We start from the raw sequence: 16333 nt of genomic DNA on the forward strand, positions 1-16333 counted from the left end.
TATGATGTGACTCTCTGACATGGTCAAGTAATGAGATGCATGAAGAGACACAGACAGATGACTTTGAAGCATTAATCATGTGTTTCATGCCCTTTCTGCAGGGGGATGAGCCTCCAGAGCACCTTTGCCAGCAGACATGGCCCATTGGATGACAGAATTCTGGACACGTTTGTTGGTGCCCACATGCACATGTGTGCACAAGCAGAGGCACAGGGATTGCAGACCTACATCCTAGAACTGTTGACGTGTTCCAAGGAACTCCAGGCAAGGTGAGCAGCACACGGGGGCCACAACATAGCAAAGCTTGCACCAGGCGAGTTGCACATGCAGGCTTAGTCACAGCACTGAGGGTGAGCTTGGACGAATATTGGTGTTGAAGCACACAATGCAGCTCAGATGTGTTGGTGGACTGATGGCTGTTGATTGTAAGGTTGTCTGGGACACGTGCAGGGGCAGTGGCACATACCCTCCGGTACACCAAGGTCCATTGAGGCACTTGTATCAACCATGTAGCCTTCCGAGACATGGAAAGGGGCAGCTCACAGGGACATACAGCAAGGGACATACTCGGGTGCAGTGCATATCATTTCCATGTACTTTATGATAAATGCACTGCCAACTTTGTTTTGGTCATGGTGGTATGCAACTTGCTCTGAAGTCGTGGCTTGCTATATGGGTCTGTCTGGTTACCCAGGGAACATTGCATGTTGTGTGAATTGTGACACATTGGTGTTCCATTTGCCACGCACCCACCGGCGGCTGACTTACTGCATTGACTGTGTATGACCCGTCACAGGGGTAATGTTATCTATGGGTACGAAGCATCTACACCAGATTGTCTGTTTGTAGAGTAGTTTGTTGCTATGGGGCATGTTTGGTGTTGTGTTTTTGTGTAATTGGCACATACAGGTTGTTGACTGTGGCTCTCTTTGCAGCATTGCAGTGCTCCTGTGACTGGACCTGAGAGTGCGCAGGCAGGAGGCCAGCACTCGAAACCAGAGCTAAGTGTCTTGTTGTTTTTCTTTCAAACTGCTCTGCATAGGCTTGCTGGGGGATGCACTAATGCATGTATGTGTGATTCAATTTGGTATGTTTTTTTCCCCCTAATCACCCAGAATCCTATGCAATTTTGAACCCTGTACCCTCTACCCGGTGTTCCTGCTTCCTGTACCTATCCAAGCAACGTTCCCTAACCCTCTTTCCCCGCTGGGGTTGCGGATGCCTGTGTAAGCCCCGAACTTGCAGGCGCCAAAACCCTAGGGGGGGTGGTTGGTTCGTACCACTCCTAAGCCTGGACTACAGAAGGCCATGACAATGATGTCCAAGTTTGTTTGGATTGTGTATGTGTTCATGCAGGTAGTACATTTTCGTGCATTCCCTACTTTCATGTGTCATTCCTCCTCCCCTCTCCTGCCACTCATTCCAGTTATCCAGTGTGTCAACACCTGTCCCGACTGCATATCCCTGAACCTCTTTCCCCACCAGGGTCTCAGGGGCCTGTGTGAGTTTGACCTTGCAGGCACCCGGGACACGGTGGGGGTGGTTGTTTCGTGACACTCCCGTGCCTGTACACGGGACCTGTGACAGTACACATACGTTCATGGTGCATCATCCTATGTTATGTACCACACATGGTTCACATCCTGTTGTGACATTGTTTTACTGTGCTACCTTGGTTGTTGCATCATTGTGGTAGTACTTGGCCTTTGTGAGGTACTGCTACGTCAAGTCATCTACTGGAGGGTGTTCTGGTTCGTTTTTATGGCTTGGATTTTGTGATTTTGGAAATGAGTGTGGATTCTGAGGGTGCAGGCACCTTTTTACACACAAGGTGGGAGATGGTGACGAAGGGTAAAGGTGATCCTGTGGCCAGGTGGAATTGAGGGTTGAAGGCTCCATGACCCAGGTGCAGTTCAGTGGGTCATGGTCATTTGTGAGGGAGGGGGTGGGGGTTGTTGTTGATAGTTGCCTTGCCCTGCAGTGTGATGGGAACTCTGACATTGTAATGGTGGTATCCTATGTACATGTTGTGTTCTGCTGATCAATGCCTGTTCATGTGTTGTGTTTACCTTTCAGGTGCGAGGGGATAGTTGTGGTTTGACATGCTGGGGCGTACACATGGTGAATGTTCACATGTGATGTGTAGAGAACACTGATGGTCACTTGAGTGCACATGCATATGTGGAGTGCATGTCCTTGCAGAACCACACACTTGCACTCTGATGCACTACATGTACTCCCACCCTTGCATATCCACGTGTACACTGTTTGCCTTCTGGTTGCCACTGTGTCCCTGCAGCACATGTTCTGTGACCAATTATGGATCACACACAATGGCTGTTCACTGTGCTGTGCGCTGAGCAGTGTGTTGCAGGAGTAGGACACAGCACACAGAAGCTGCAGTGTTGATTTTGCAATGCACAATGTGCATGTAGACAGGCATTCATTGTTATGTTACGTCTACAACTCTTGTAATGCATTTGGAAATTACTTATTTTGGGTGGGAGGTTGTTGGTCTGTCATTTCATCTGATTCCAGGTCAGGCATCATTGTCTGATGCCACTGTACATTTTGGACATGGCAATGTGTACCTTGTCGTTACTGTGTTGGTGTATGGGTATTGCTTGCCATGTCATGTTGTGGTTTGGGAGGGTTTGAGTGACATAACAGTGATGGCCATGGCCTGTTTTGCAGATGTTTGCGATGCACACCTTGCATGTCAGGGTCATCCGCTTCTCAGAGCAACTAGCTGGGGGTAGATCTCTCTCCGCGGCAGGGCCCTCCCTCTGGAACAGCTGGAACAGCATTCCTGCCTCACTTGAACTTGAGGGGAACCATCTCCGGGTTGGGAAGCACCTCAAGACCGTCCTCTTTGCTTCTGCTTTCTCTCTGCCTCTCCCTTGCGGAATTCTTCACTGGAACTGCACTGTATCTGCAACTGGGCCACTCTCACCGACCTCAGTCCCTGGCCCAGCCACTCTCCACTTGCACTGCCTCCCTGGCAACTCCTGCACTGCGGTACTGACTCTCTATCCCTACAGCCCCCCCTTCCCAGCACTTGTCTGCACTTACCTTTGCAGTTGCCACCAGCTGACCTATGTATTTGTTTTTTGGTCTACTTCCCCTGTACTGCACTCCCCCCCTCCCCTTCCCCTTGCACTTTTCCCATCCCCCTACCCCTGCACTTGCACAATCTAAATGACACCTGGCCTAGTAGTACCATTGTCTGTCTTCCCTTGTTCCCCCCTCCCTGCCTCATCGCACCTTGAAATACTTGTGTATAGGTCATATCATGTCATATGTCATATGTGTGCCTTTTGGTCACACAGGATAGCTTGTGTTTAAGTAGCTAGGGATGCAGACGATGTGGCACCTCCATGGCAACTATCTCAGGGTGGTAGGGTTGTGACAGTTGGCTGTCTCTTTGTCATCATCGATTGTCACCTGGTATGTGCCAGGCCTATGTGCACTCCGCAGGGGTGGGAGTTTAGGTGAAAAATGTGGCCACAAGCTGGGTCCGGGCTTCCTCGCCACGTGCCCTGTCCCCTCCCATGGACAGCGCCTGTGCCTGTGGTTGAGGATGTGGGGGCACCACCATGTCCACCGGGACGCCTTGCCATGTTGCAACATTGTGCAGGACACATGCTGCCACAATGATCCTGCACACTACTGGGGGTGCATAGAGTAGTTGCCCGCCAGAGCGGTCAAGGGAGCGGAAACGTGACTTGAGCACTCCGAATGTGCGCTCCACTATGGCCCTGGTTGCAATATGGGCGGCGTTGTATCTTACCTGGGGTGGGGTGGTGGGGTTCCGGATTGGCGTCATCATGTGGTTGCTCAGAGGGTAGGCACTGTCCCCTGGGGAGGTGATAATAGTTGAGATTATTAGGGTTTGGGTATTTGTCTGTGTGTGACTTGCATGCATGTGCAAGGGCATTTGTACTCACCTAGGAGCCATGTGTCGCCATGCTGCCCAGCTTCCAGGGCCCGGCTCAGGGCGGACATTCTGTATATGAAACTGTCATGGGTGGAGCCAGGGTAGTTTGCATAGACAGAGGTGATGATTCCCTTTGCATCGCATACCAGCTGTACATTGATGGAATGCCAGTGCTTGCGGTTTCGGTAGATGTGCTCAGTGGCCCTAGGTGGATGTAGGGCCACATGGGTGCAATCTATGGCACTGAGCACTTTGGGGAAGTGTGCCACCCTGAAAAAATCCAGGACAACGGCCTGCCTTTCTGCGGGTGTTCTGGGCATGTATATGTGCCTGCGGACTGAGGAGCGCGCTGTCATGATTGCCAGTACCTGGTGTAGGCAGCATGACTGCGTGGCCTGTGAGACCCCCCCCCACTATGGCAGTAGTCCGCTGAAATGACCCAGTGGCCAGAAAATGAAGGACATTGAGCAGCTTCTCCAAGGGGCTCAATGCTTGGGAGCAAAGGGTGGGGGATGTAAGGTCATCTTCCCACTCCCTGACCAGGTCTAGGATGATATGGGGTGGAAACCTATACCTGCCGTAGACCTGGTCGTCAGGCATCCCAAAAAGGCTTGTCCGTGGTGCGAAAATGCGTGCCCTGGCTATTCTCCTCCTCCTGCGGTGTCCCACGATCAGTGCTGCGACAAATGGGGCATTCATCGTAGCTGTATGTACGTGTTTGTTGTTTGCGCGCACTTTTGTACTGTGCGCGGGGACGCTTCCGTCTGCCTTCGTGTGGTGGACGCGTTGATGCCTGTGTGCGTCTTTTGCCGTACGGGGTTTCCCGTATTCGGATCCATGAATACAGGTTGTTTGCGTGCGTGTGGGCGTTCCGCGTAGTTCCCTGCAGTCCTTCCCCAGTTACGCCTTCTTTTTCACGCGTTGTTCCCCATTTCGCGTGTTACGCCCACTGTTCCGCCCACTTTGGTTGTGTGTGCCGCGCTATGTGCGTTTTTGCTGTGCGCGTAGCGCACGCTGTGTATGCCTGCGTGCGCCCTGGCTGGATTGGGCGCACGGACAGCGGGAAACACGCGCAGCGTCTTCCTTGAATCACACGTGTGCGCGTGCGCTGCGTTTCTCACGCTTGCACTCCCTTGCACCTGCTTGCGCATGGATTTTCGGCGCACGTTTGTTCCATGAATCGGCCCCTGTCTTCAAAAGCAGACAGGAAAACAACAATGCAATTTCCAGGCAAGATTTATTTAAACAAGTACTTCCTCTCTGAGAGGATCACTTTTAGCTGGAACATCTCTTTCTCATAGAGAAATCATTTACTTTTACCAAATGCATGATCATGTTAAACCTGTTTCAGTCAAACCAAGTTTTCAATAAAAATGCTTAATTTATGAGAACAACTATGTCATTTCATTATTACAAAACCATCTCACATTTAATTAATTTGTTATTTACTTTAGCCAATTTAAAGGAACCTGTTTTACTTCACCCCCAAAACGCCAAAACATGTATTGCTACTTCCACTAATGACCCTTCTCCGAATTATGGCCTTTGGCTTCGTCTCAGGCCACAAGTTGGTTGTGGGTCAATGTCCCGCTATAACGACCCCTCCCTCGGTCCATAAGGCTATAATATGACTGAAACATGCTTGCAGTTGCTAGCTGTTCCGTGCAGAAGGGGTCAGACGATGCAGTTACTATGGCTGTACCGTTCCTTTTCGAGTGGGACAAAGACTCTTTCCATGTGAGTTTTAATCTTCTGCAATGGCGGACCAGGTTGAAAAGAGATGGAATGGATATCTGCCAAAAGCAATTGCCAATGGTTATGATTAATTCAAAGATTTCTATCCATCTGTTTTTAACGGTCAACATTTTGGAAAAGACAATTCATGCTCCTGCTGCTTTCTCTATAATAGAGGGGTGAGATGGCACGTCCAGTGCTGTTCAAAGAACGGCATTCAAGAGTTTCTCGCAGAGGCCTATGGCCCTATGACAGGGTTTACTCTGGTGCCTGTGGGTATAATGGAATGGAGGGCGAGTGGATAATTGAATGAAAGCATATGAACGCAATGGCCTCAATGAAGAAACTAAATGGCTGAATGTTTTGCAGAGGAAATTCCTAAAGTAGAACACATATTAGAATGATTCTGCGTGTGATTCTTTCCCTGGCAGTGTTGGCATGAATATGTATTTATTTGTTTTTTTATAACGCGGCTAATACCGCACCTGCGTTCGGTTTCTAAACGCGGATCTGGAATTCGAACCTCTCTTGCGCTGCGTGGTCTTGCTTCCAAGACCAGCGTTGCCCCTGTGCTATCCTCCATTATGAGCCGGCTTCTCCTGCCACCAGAGCAGTTGATATGGAGTAACGCCCAGTTTGAGTGTTAATTGTAAACAGAGTAGGACTCATGAAACATACAAATTAATTCAACAACTTAATACAACATCAGTGAGAGTCATGCGCTTCAAACAACATTCAAAGAGAATGCGTGCTTTCTTTTTAATGGCGCCATGCATTGTAACTTACATCGACCGCCTGGTTATAACTAATTCGCGCCTGGATCATCTCCGGAGTGTCTTTAATACTGGTGAACTTCAAAGCGTAGGGATGCTGACGATACTTCTTCTGTTCAACAGGGAAGAGAACAGTAAAAAGATGAAAGGCCAGGATTCGGAACCCCAATCTTTCATGCCATTTGAAAGAGCGCAACAAAAAAAACTTCCTGTAGTTTCCTGAACAGTGAATTTGCAAACACAATTATTAAGGTGTTTTCCGTGCGGCTGCCTCGTCGTGGGTGTGCTGCTTACCCGCGTCGTTTGTTTTTAGCACTCAGCGACCTACTGGCATTAAAAATTAAGCAAGCGCTTCAGAGATAGCGTGGGAAGGGGCAAACTCAGAGACCTGCAATGCAATGTTAGAGAAAACCTGCCTGTCCAGCTGCTTGTCTAGGTGTAGGACCCAACCATCTGTCTATCCATCAATCTAAATAAAAATTACCCTTTTCTTCGATGGGTTTTTCCAGCGAAAGATTTTCCTTAAAAAACCCGTCGGAAAAATAGCTGTAGATGAAATGACATAGAACCGTTCGTTCCACAAAGTGAACTACTTCATGGTAAATGGTCATTTACTTCGTGGAAATCACTTTGAAATTTACTTCGAATATGTAATTATTTGCTTTATAGGTTAGGGGTAAAATGAGGGTGGGGAGGGGTTTGGGGGTAGAGTTGTAGTGATGAGGAAAGGGGGTTTGGAAGAGACCACCCACCCCAGATAAACAAATTGAAAGTAACATTTTGAAGTAATTTTAAGAAAGTAAATTGCCACGAAGTAATTTATTTCGTTGAAATGGCATGGGACCCTGTATATCACCCGTCTACCCTTCCACCCATTCAATCACCTATGGAGCCACCTGATCTGCCCGTCCGTCTTTGCATTCTGCATGCTCGACGACCTGCCCTACCTGCCCATCTGTCTAGCAATGTTCCACCTACCTGTTCATCCCTCTGCACGTTTCGTCAGTTCTGCCATACATGACATACATCCATTTGTCCGTCCATCCAACCATCCATTCATCCATCCTTGCACTGATTCACCCACCTCTTTTTGCACAACACACACACGCATCCATCAGTCCATCCAACCATCTGCAAGTCCATTCATCACCTATCTATCTCTCTATGTCTGTCTGTCTGTACCAATTGCAAGAGTCCGGTTCAGACTTATAGAACTGTGGATACACTATGGATAGGTGCATATTTTTCTCTTTCCTGGAGAAATGGGCCTGATTCATGTCTAGTAGCTTCAGCGGTGAATCGTGCAAGATCGTGCACTGCGCAGGCCTGGAGAAGGACTGCCTAGGAGTACACTCACTTTTAGGCGATCATCTGTGTCTTGCGTCAACATTTACCGCAGGTTCCTGAATAAGAGGTGCAAGAGTCAGCCATACTGAAACACTGAGGGCCTGATGTACAAAAATGCCTTAAATGGGACTTTCCTATGTTAAAACATGTTTGTAAAGCAAGGTCTGACACTTTGAGAACAAAATTATCACACCTTGAAATGCATTTTGTAATAAATTTAAGATTTAGAACAGAGTTTGGCAAAGATGGAAGATACAGGAGAAGAAAGAGAAAAAAAATGAAAGCAATGTATTTTTTTCTTTAGAGTAGTTATTTTATGTAAAGTTTGGCAAAATGGAGACATCAGTGCCTGACCCGCGATCACTTTGATGACTGGTTCTGCCTGTCACCCCGCACTACCATGGCTGAGAACAGGAATCTCTTCAGCCATTAAACATGTGATAAGTGTATTCTGGAGACACAGTCATTACTCCTGTCACTCAGTTCTTCTTTGAAGCTCCTTTCTCAGAAAAGTCAGAATAATTGCCCCCGGGCAGCATGTCATTATTATTCGCAGCAACGTTGTGATTTGGTTCTTGGGCCTGCACCCACTGCAATATGACATGCTATGTGTGCACTGCTACGGGTGTGGGTGTGCACCCGTGTGCATTGGAATGTTTACATGTGCCTCTGGATGGATGGATGCTCATGTTAGTGTGTGTGTGTGCACATGCGCATCTGAGTGCGGTGGTCTGCATGGGTGTGTGGCTGTATGTATGTTCATGTGTATGTGTGTGTGTGTGTGTGTGTGTGTGTGTGTGTGCACATGTGCATCTGTGTGTGGCTGTATGTATGTTCATGTGTATGTGTGTGTGTGTGTGTGTGTGTGTGTGTGTGTGTGTGTGCACATGTGCATCTGTGTGTGGCTGCATGTATGTTCATTTGTATGTGTGTGTGTGTGTGTGTCTTGTGCATGTGCATGCTTAACGTAATGAAAAGTGGTCTTGAATAGTGCACTTCTGTCATTTCCTGTCCAATCTACTTTTTACATCAAAGAGTAACTGAAGCAGCTGCTATATTGATGTCAACACTTGGGAGTACGAATATTCATACCTTTGTCTGTGTGTTCCGTGTATAGGCAAACCTGACTTTGTCTGCGAATGCTTTTGTCCAAAAGTGCAAGTCTTAAAGTGGGACTAATATTTAGGGCAAGAAGTGTGGTGTGCGGTCTGAGAAACCTAAGTAACTAAGATCAACTTCTCTACCACCTGTAACTAGCGCCTAGACGGCCATGGATTTTGTGCGCTGCTATAAATGCAATAAAAAAAAAATCAGAAGAGGTGTGGCCTGTGAGTGGCCTAACAAAAGTGGTCGAATTTTGAATCTTTTACAATATATATTTGGCATAAAACTAATTTAAATCTATTTTTAAAAAGTTCTGCTGGGCATGATTTAATAAATCAGTAGTCAAAATGGTCTAGTCCGTGTGGGTTCCAAACCCTGTAAGATAGCTCAGCATGTTAAAGTGGATAAGGCAGACAGATGCTTGTACTCTTCAGTCGGAATTGCAATCCAAGTACTATAGATCCAGGGGATTGTGCGCCTGTTGCAGAGATCTATCTGTAACATTAAGGGACCCAGCTCTCTGCACCGATTAACAAAAGAAGTGTTGTCCACTCTCACTATTCCAGTCCCTCTTCTACCCCCAACAAACTGCAAAATATATGCTCTAATGTATGCTAAAAGAAAACGGGAACTTGCATGTTATGACTGAAAGTGGAAAGAGTGTTTGTTTCTGCCAGCAGTAATCAGCAAATTCTGAACATACCTAATTAGTTTCTTGTGTGTTTCAGTGCCCCCTTGCGGTGGCAACGGCAGCATGTCGGAAGAGGAGGAGTGAATCGGCACAGGATGGGGGGCCACATTGGGGCCCTGTCTCCATGACTGCAAAACCCTGCATCTGTCTCTTCATTTGCCCATCTCAGTATGTGTGTCATAGGCCTAGGCGTGCAGATGTTCCCCTGACTCGGCGTGTGTGTGTGTGTGTCTGTGCATGAGCACACGTCACTGTGGAAAGATACGAAAGAATGCAGAGTCGGCCCTAGGACCCCAGAATCAGCTTACGTATTGACACCTCCGGAGTCCAGAAGAGACATCATAGAGAGTGTCGCCGAGAGGAGTGACGTCAGCCCTTGATTCTCGATGGCTTCATGGGAAGTTGCGTTACAAAATGTTGCTCTGAGTAAGCCAAGAGGAAAATAACTTTGTGATGCGCAATATACGAATGGTCACTATCAGTGGTGCAGCAAAGCACAGCAGCCTTCAATAGCCGTAGAATAAGCCTGTGAATAATGACTCTCCAGTAGTACAATCAGTACGCGTCTGTAGCAAGAAAATGACGTCACTAACGTATTACAGCTGAGGCGTGATGTCACAGTGCCTGCTGCTTAGGCGAGCACACAGCAGAATTCCAGCTGCCACCGGAGGGTATCACCGTCTTTTGCCGACAGTAATTACTTTGAATTTTCATTGTATTTTTTAGGGAATTGTCGGCTAAGTGGTAAAAAGGGGGTCGGGAGGGATTTGGGGTTGAGGCAGTAACTAAGGGGAAAGTGGACTACGTGGGGAAACACCCCCAAATTGAAAAAATAAATTTGATGAAAAAAATTCAAAATAAATTACTTCGTGGAAAAGTACCACAAAGTAATACTATCGGCAAAATAATATGGGACCCCCTGGAGTACTCAATTAAAGCTGTAACTAGTTCTATCAGGTTCCTTTCTTCTGAAATACCTTTCTGTGACACTTTAACCCCTTTAGTGCCAAGGACAAAGACTTTCAAAATAGACTGGCAGCCATTAAGTGATAATGAGCTGCTTTGTAGTATGTTTATTTTGTGCACTGCTGGAGTTTAAAACAGCAGTACAAGAAACAATATGATTGGTATCACTTGTTTTTTTTTTAAGAAAATGTCTTTTAAATGCATTGGCCCTGATTCGTGGAATGTTTTGCACTGTGCAAAGTGACTTTTCACTGGTGCACATTGACTTTGCACTGCCAACAAACACCCTGATTCCTGGAACCGTGCAAAGTGTCTTTTTGCCGTGCATGATGATCCGCCTAACCTGACTAAGTTTGTTTTAGGTATGACTAGGAGGCCCGCTGAGCTTGATCTTAGAGTACGTGCAGGGTGATAGGGTTTTAGTTTGTCTTGAAGAGATTGAGGTCTGGTTTTATACAGGGCTCGGTGAGAAATGCAACCGGAAGCCAGTGCAGAGTTTTGAGGGCTGGGGAGCTGTGGTCTCTCCGGTCAAGCGCTAGTAGCAGTTTGGCTGCAGAGTTTTGTGCTCTTTGTTGTTTATTCAGTGGTAAGCATGGACTCCGAGGTAGAGGGGGGTTAGTGTAGTCCAGTCTTGATATAACAATTGATTGGACCACGGAGAGTGTGTTGGGAAAGGAGAGGTATGGAAAGATGCGCCTAAGAGTTTTAAGGTGGTAGTGGCAGGAGTTTGAGACGTTGACTTGGCGCGAGAGTGTTAGGTCAGAGTCTAGGGTGCATCCAAGGTTTTTTACTGAATTAGAGGGAGTCGGTGGGTTGCCCATGGCAGATGGCCAGGCTAGTGGGTGTGAAAGAAGTTTGGTGTTGCCACATACCATGATTTCGGTTTTGGAGGGGTTTAGCAAGATGTGGTTTGGTACGGTAAGGTCTTGAAACACCCTGGCAGAGCCACAATATGGCACCTGTCGGAGCAGACCAGGCACCGTAAAACTACACCGGTGGTGATGGGCACAGTATAAACAGTGGGTAATATAACATATGTGCACTTAATATGGCCAAAGCTGAGGCTAATGGCACATTAATAGTAACACAGCAATGCAATCCAAGACATGAAATCATTTGAGCACAATTGCAAACCGCCTCCCTCAGTGTATATCTGTTTCTCAGTACCTGTGTGCGGTTATCCCCATACATCTGCAATTAAATATCTATATACATCTGTAGCTGTAGTTGCGTATATGCCTGAGCGATTGTCCCTATGCACCCATCATTCAATCCCAATATACATATAAAGCTATATCTGTGCACAGGCCAGTGTGCGGTTGTTCCTATGCACCAGTCATTCAATCCCAATATACATATAAAGCTATATCTGTGCATATGCCAGTGTGTGGCGGTCCCTATGCACCCGTGATTCAATCCCAATATACATATAAAGCTATATCTGTGCATATGCCAGTGTGTGGCGGTCCCTATGCACCCGTGATTCAATCCCAATATACATATAAAGCTATATCTGTGCACAGGCCAGTGTGCGGTTGTTCCTATGCACCAGTCATTCAATCCCAATATACATATAAAGCTATATCTGTGCATATGCCAGTGTGTGGCGGTCCCTATGCACCCGTGATTCAATCCCAATATACATATAAAGCTATATCTGTGCATATGCCAGTGTGTGGCGGTCCCTATGCACCCGTGATTCAATCCCAATATACTTATAAAGCTATATCTGTGCATATGCCAGTGTGCGGCGGTCCCTATGCACCCGTGATTCAATCCCAATATACATATAAAGCTATATCTGTGCATATGCCAGTGTGCAGCGGTCCCTATGCACCCGTGATTCAATCCCAATATACATATAAAGCTATATCTGTGCATATGTCAGTGTGTGGTTATCCCTTTGGACCCGTGATTCAATCTCCATTTACATATAGGGCTATATGCATGTATATATATGCCTGTATGTGCTTGTTGCTGTTTCTGTTTGTCTCTCCCTGCCTGCCAGTGAGTAGTCAGATGGTGTTTTTTATTTCTCTGGAAGTGTGTGCACTCTTCATCGTTAGGCATATGCGTCCCTTAATTGATTTCGGAATATGTTGTGTGTGTTGTTCAACATATGTGCACGTGTGTGCGTGCTTTTCCCATTGTTATTTAAATGTGGGTCTCAATTTCAGTGAGAGTTTATGGGACTGTACCTTTAATGGATAATGCATGGTTCTTTTGCCCGCCAACGTCAAGCTTTATGTAGGACAGTGGTCTTTAAACTATGGGGCAGGCCCCCATAAGGGGGCCTTAAGGGTGTCCAGGGAGGGCCAGAAGCGCATCAAAAAGGGAGTATGGTGTCTGCTTTCAATAGAAAACATAAGCAGATATGCCTCTGGGGCGGCCCGGTAATAATACTTTTACTCAAGGGGGCTCAGCACAAAAAGTGTGTATTCGGGCCTATGCCTTTGTGCACAGTGTTGCTTTGAATTTCTCGTTAGTGCTAGTGTCGGCAGTTTTGGCCCAGGCCACGAATGGAATTAAGTTTCGTTCTAGAGTCATATGTCAGTTTTTTTGTGAAAATATTTTCTTTGAGATTGAATGCAAAGGCCCTTTTTATTAGCTGCATTGGGCTGTCCTTGAGTGTGTATCCACACACCAGAGCCTTTGAGCCCTGTGTCAGCGTTGGCCGGCCTTCGCCTTCCTCGCCATAGTCCTGTTTCTGCTTTCATGAGGGTCACGCCCCTTTCCCTGGTTTGAAGAGACCGGATGTAAATCTGCGCGGGGGAGCTTTGCCGGAATTGTGTGCCGCCGCCTCAGTAATGAGCTGTCACCGGTACTCACCTCGCTAATGAGTTCCCCTGCTTTCTTTGCCTGCTCCACAGTCAAGGAGCCGGCAACCATCCAGCCGACCCCTTTCATCCAGTTCAGGTCTGACTTGTACTGATTCTGAAAGAGAGAGAAAAGCAGACATTAGTTTTGCCTATCCACTGCAAGCCGCATTAAAAAAAAGCCCATAGCCCCCCTGCACAGCCCCCACTGACCCACACTGTTTACCAATTTGTTGTCAGTAAATTTGCTATGGTGACAGTGCAGTATTGCAAGGACGGGCAAGTGTTTACTGAATAAAAAGTGTCCTTGGCCTCGCAGGTTTCCATTGGAATCGCTGTTCTTTCTCTTTCTTTTCACTATTTGTACAATATGCTATTTTAGCCAAGTCACGCATGCCACAGGCCTCCCAGTAGCCATCACTGGAAGTTCACCTCCAGTTACGAACCACATCAGCAAAGCATTGTGGGTCTGCACAGTAGCCCAAATGCAAGACTTAAGCGCCAGGAAATTACATTTTCTAGCGCATGCAAACACAGGCTGTCAGTCAGTAACATTCTGGTGCTATAAAAGCAAATAGAATCATTGATTTGGGATTTGTAAGACACGGAAGACCGCAGGCATGAAAGTCAGTCATATTTGCCTGTGCCGCCATTTTTTAGCTGGCGCCATTGATTGCTGTCTTTGCTAGACATTTTTCAATACACGTTTCTAGGTCCTCCCCACCCCCCACCTCTAGCCAATAGTTGGAAATCCCAGGGCCAATACTGGGGGACCCTAGGAGGCTGATTCACAGAAGCGTTTTACAATGGCACAATCCCATAGGAAAACGTTCTGTGAATCAGGCCCTAGGCGTCTCCTCTAGGAGGCGATGTAGGTTGGCTTGTGAAGAGAACTGGTGGTCTAAGTCCCGTTCCCAATGCAAGGATGTCCTACACCAACTGGAACTCTACTCTTGTGAGGCCAATGATTGTGAGCGTAGACTCACACTCATCAGAATCAAGGTGCTCCAGAGGGTGGCGGGCACTTATAAATCCAATGAACCCTTTTACAGTTGACTGAAAATATGTCTGGATATGTCTGTTGAGAACAAGGATATACGAGTAGCTGCCGTCTTTTGGGCAAGCTGCCCTTATGAGAGAGACTGCATTCCTGTCTGTCCAAGATGGCGTCCACACAGTGACAATTCAGCCCTATTCATCCTCTGCAATAAGGAGGTGTTCCAGCAGTGCACTGATACTATCTAGTAGGCCCCGAAAGGTGTCAAATATATATCTCTGCCCCTGCAGCAGAGCAAGGAGGGCTAGAGAGGACGTCATCACATTACTTTGTTTTAATTATTCTCATTTCAAAGAACAGCAGAGTTCAAACTGTTATAAAAATATAGTGTTTTATTAGTTTAGCCAGAATCAATGGGAACCAATAGCGCTGGATAATCAAATAAGCTAAACCGGTTAAGCAAAAGACAGTTTTACGTGAGTGCCAGAAAACAGAGTACAAAGGCCAGGTCAAAAAGCTTCCTGGGGCCAGATTACAGAAACTTTGCACCGGTGCAAGTGCACAGTTGCATGGTATTAGCACTAGGGCAAAGTTTGCCCTATTTTTTAAAACATTGTAACATATTGGAAAACTATTGTAACATGACAAGTGCAGTTTGGCATGCTATAGGCACCTGGGCAAAAATTGCCCTAGTGCAAAAAAGATACCTTTTCACTTCATTTTTGTATCAGGGCAAAGTTTGCCCTAGTGTTAATACCATTCCGTATTAGCACTAGGGCAAACTTTGCCCTGGTGCAAAAATGTAGTGAAAATGCATATTTTTTGCACTAGGGCAATTTTTGCCCTAGTGCTTTTAATATGCCAAAGTGCACTTGTTGAGGGGCAATGTTTTTTTAATGTGCCCCAGTGTTTTTAAAAATAGGGCAAACTTTGCCCTAGTACTAATACCGTGCAAACATTGCCCTTGCGCCGGTGTAAAGTTTCTGTAATCTGGCCCGATTTTTGCTCTGTTTACGACAGTCTTCCATCCAGAGCCTCGGTTTTCCAGGCCTTCAAATATTGCTACACAGCATTTCCTCAAGCCGAATAGTACTTAAAAAGGCAGTGACAGGTGCTGGTTAACAGAGCATCCCTGTTAATGGGTTAGCAAAGCTTTGTTGGGTGTCCTGACCCACGTTTGGACTATTATGCTGCAACACTTGGTGCTGTGGGCTTAGGAAATCCAAGAGGGCGGAAAAGCCCACATTTGCACCAGAATCCTGGAGAACCGCGCAGTCTTTGCGCACAACAAAATGGTCGCCTGACCTGCCACCCACCAGTGTGAGCGTGAGCGGCCACAAGCGCCATGAGCGAAATCAGTGCTAAGGAATATGGTGCTGTTCAAAATCTGTTGTTATTAATGTCAAAAATCGGTGCAATACTGGTGCTCACCACTACCAGAAAGCCGGCGTTTTAAAACCACCAGACACTTGTGTAAAACTGAACAAATGAACCAAACCAGGCCAAAGAAAGACTTACTAAGAGGCGGATACAATGTAAAACTATATTCTGAAATGACTTGAAGGAAGTAATTGTCTAATGTATGTATTGAAAATAGCTGGGGATGTCAGCAGCTTAAGTGAATTTGGGTTTAAAGCCACTAAAATCGAAATGTTTAAAATAAATGAGAGACCTACTTTTGAGTGTCACATAGGTTGCAATTGTTTAAATGTCATAGTTTTGAACTTAGAATCAGTGTTCTAGCTGCATGTGTAAAAATTGCAAGTTTGGTTTGAATGTAGAAAACTGGGAACCAAAGTGACATTTAGCTGAAGCCTGGCTTAAAGAAAATGAATTCTCCTTGACAACTACCCCCGACAGGAGTTGAAACTTGATCAGCAGCTGTGTTCCCAGGCCTGGTTGCATTTTGCTGCCCATGCCAAAAGGAGATGACACCTCTCTGATTGAATTAGGGGAGTGGCACCTGGG

At 46.6% G+C, this 16333-nt stretch overlaps 1 protein-coding gene across 2 annotated transcripts in view; it reads right to left on the minus strand.

The window, feature by feature from the left end:
• The window catches only part of NRAP (nebulin related anchoring protein), a 515982-nt gene that overhangs the window by 135497 nt on the left and 364152 nt on the right, over positions 1-16333 (minus strand). For both annotated transcript variants that reach the window (XM_069611850.1, XM_069611849.1), the window contains exons 25-26: positions 13382-13486; positions 6458-6556 (exon numbers count right to left, since the gene is read on the minus strand). In XM_069611850.1, coding sequence (XP_069467951.1) covers positions 6458-6556; positions 13382-13486 — 204 coding nt within the window. The remainder of the gene's footprint in view (positions 1-6457; positions 6557-13381; positions 13487-16333) is intronic.

Source organism: Ambystoma mexicanum, chromosome 8 (genome assembly GCF_040938575.1).
Source record: "Ambystoma mexicanum isolate Mex_15411 chromosome 8, UKY_AmexF1_1, whole genome shotgun sequence".
Classification (NCBI taxonomy): Eukaryota; Metazoa; Chordata; class Amphibia; order Caudata; family Ambystomatidae; genus Ambystoma; species Ambystoma mexicanum.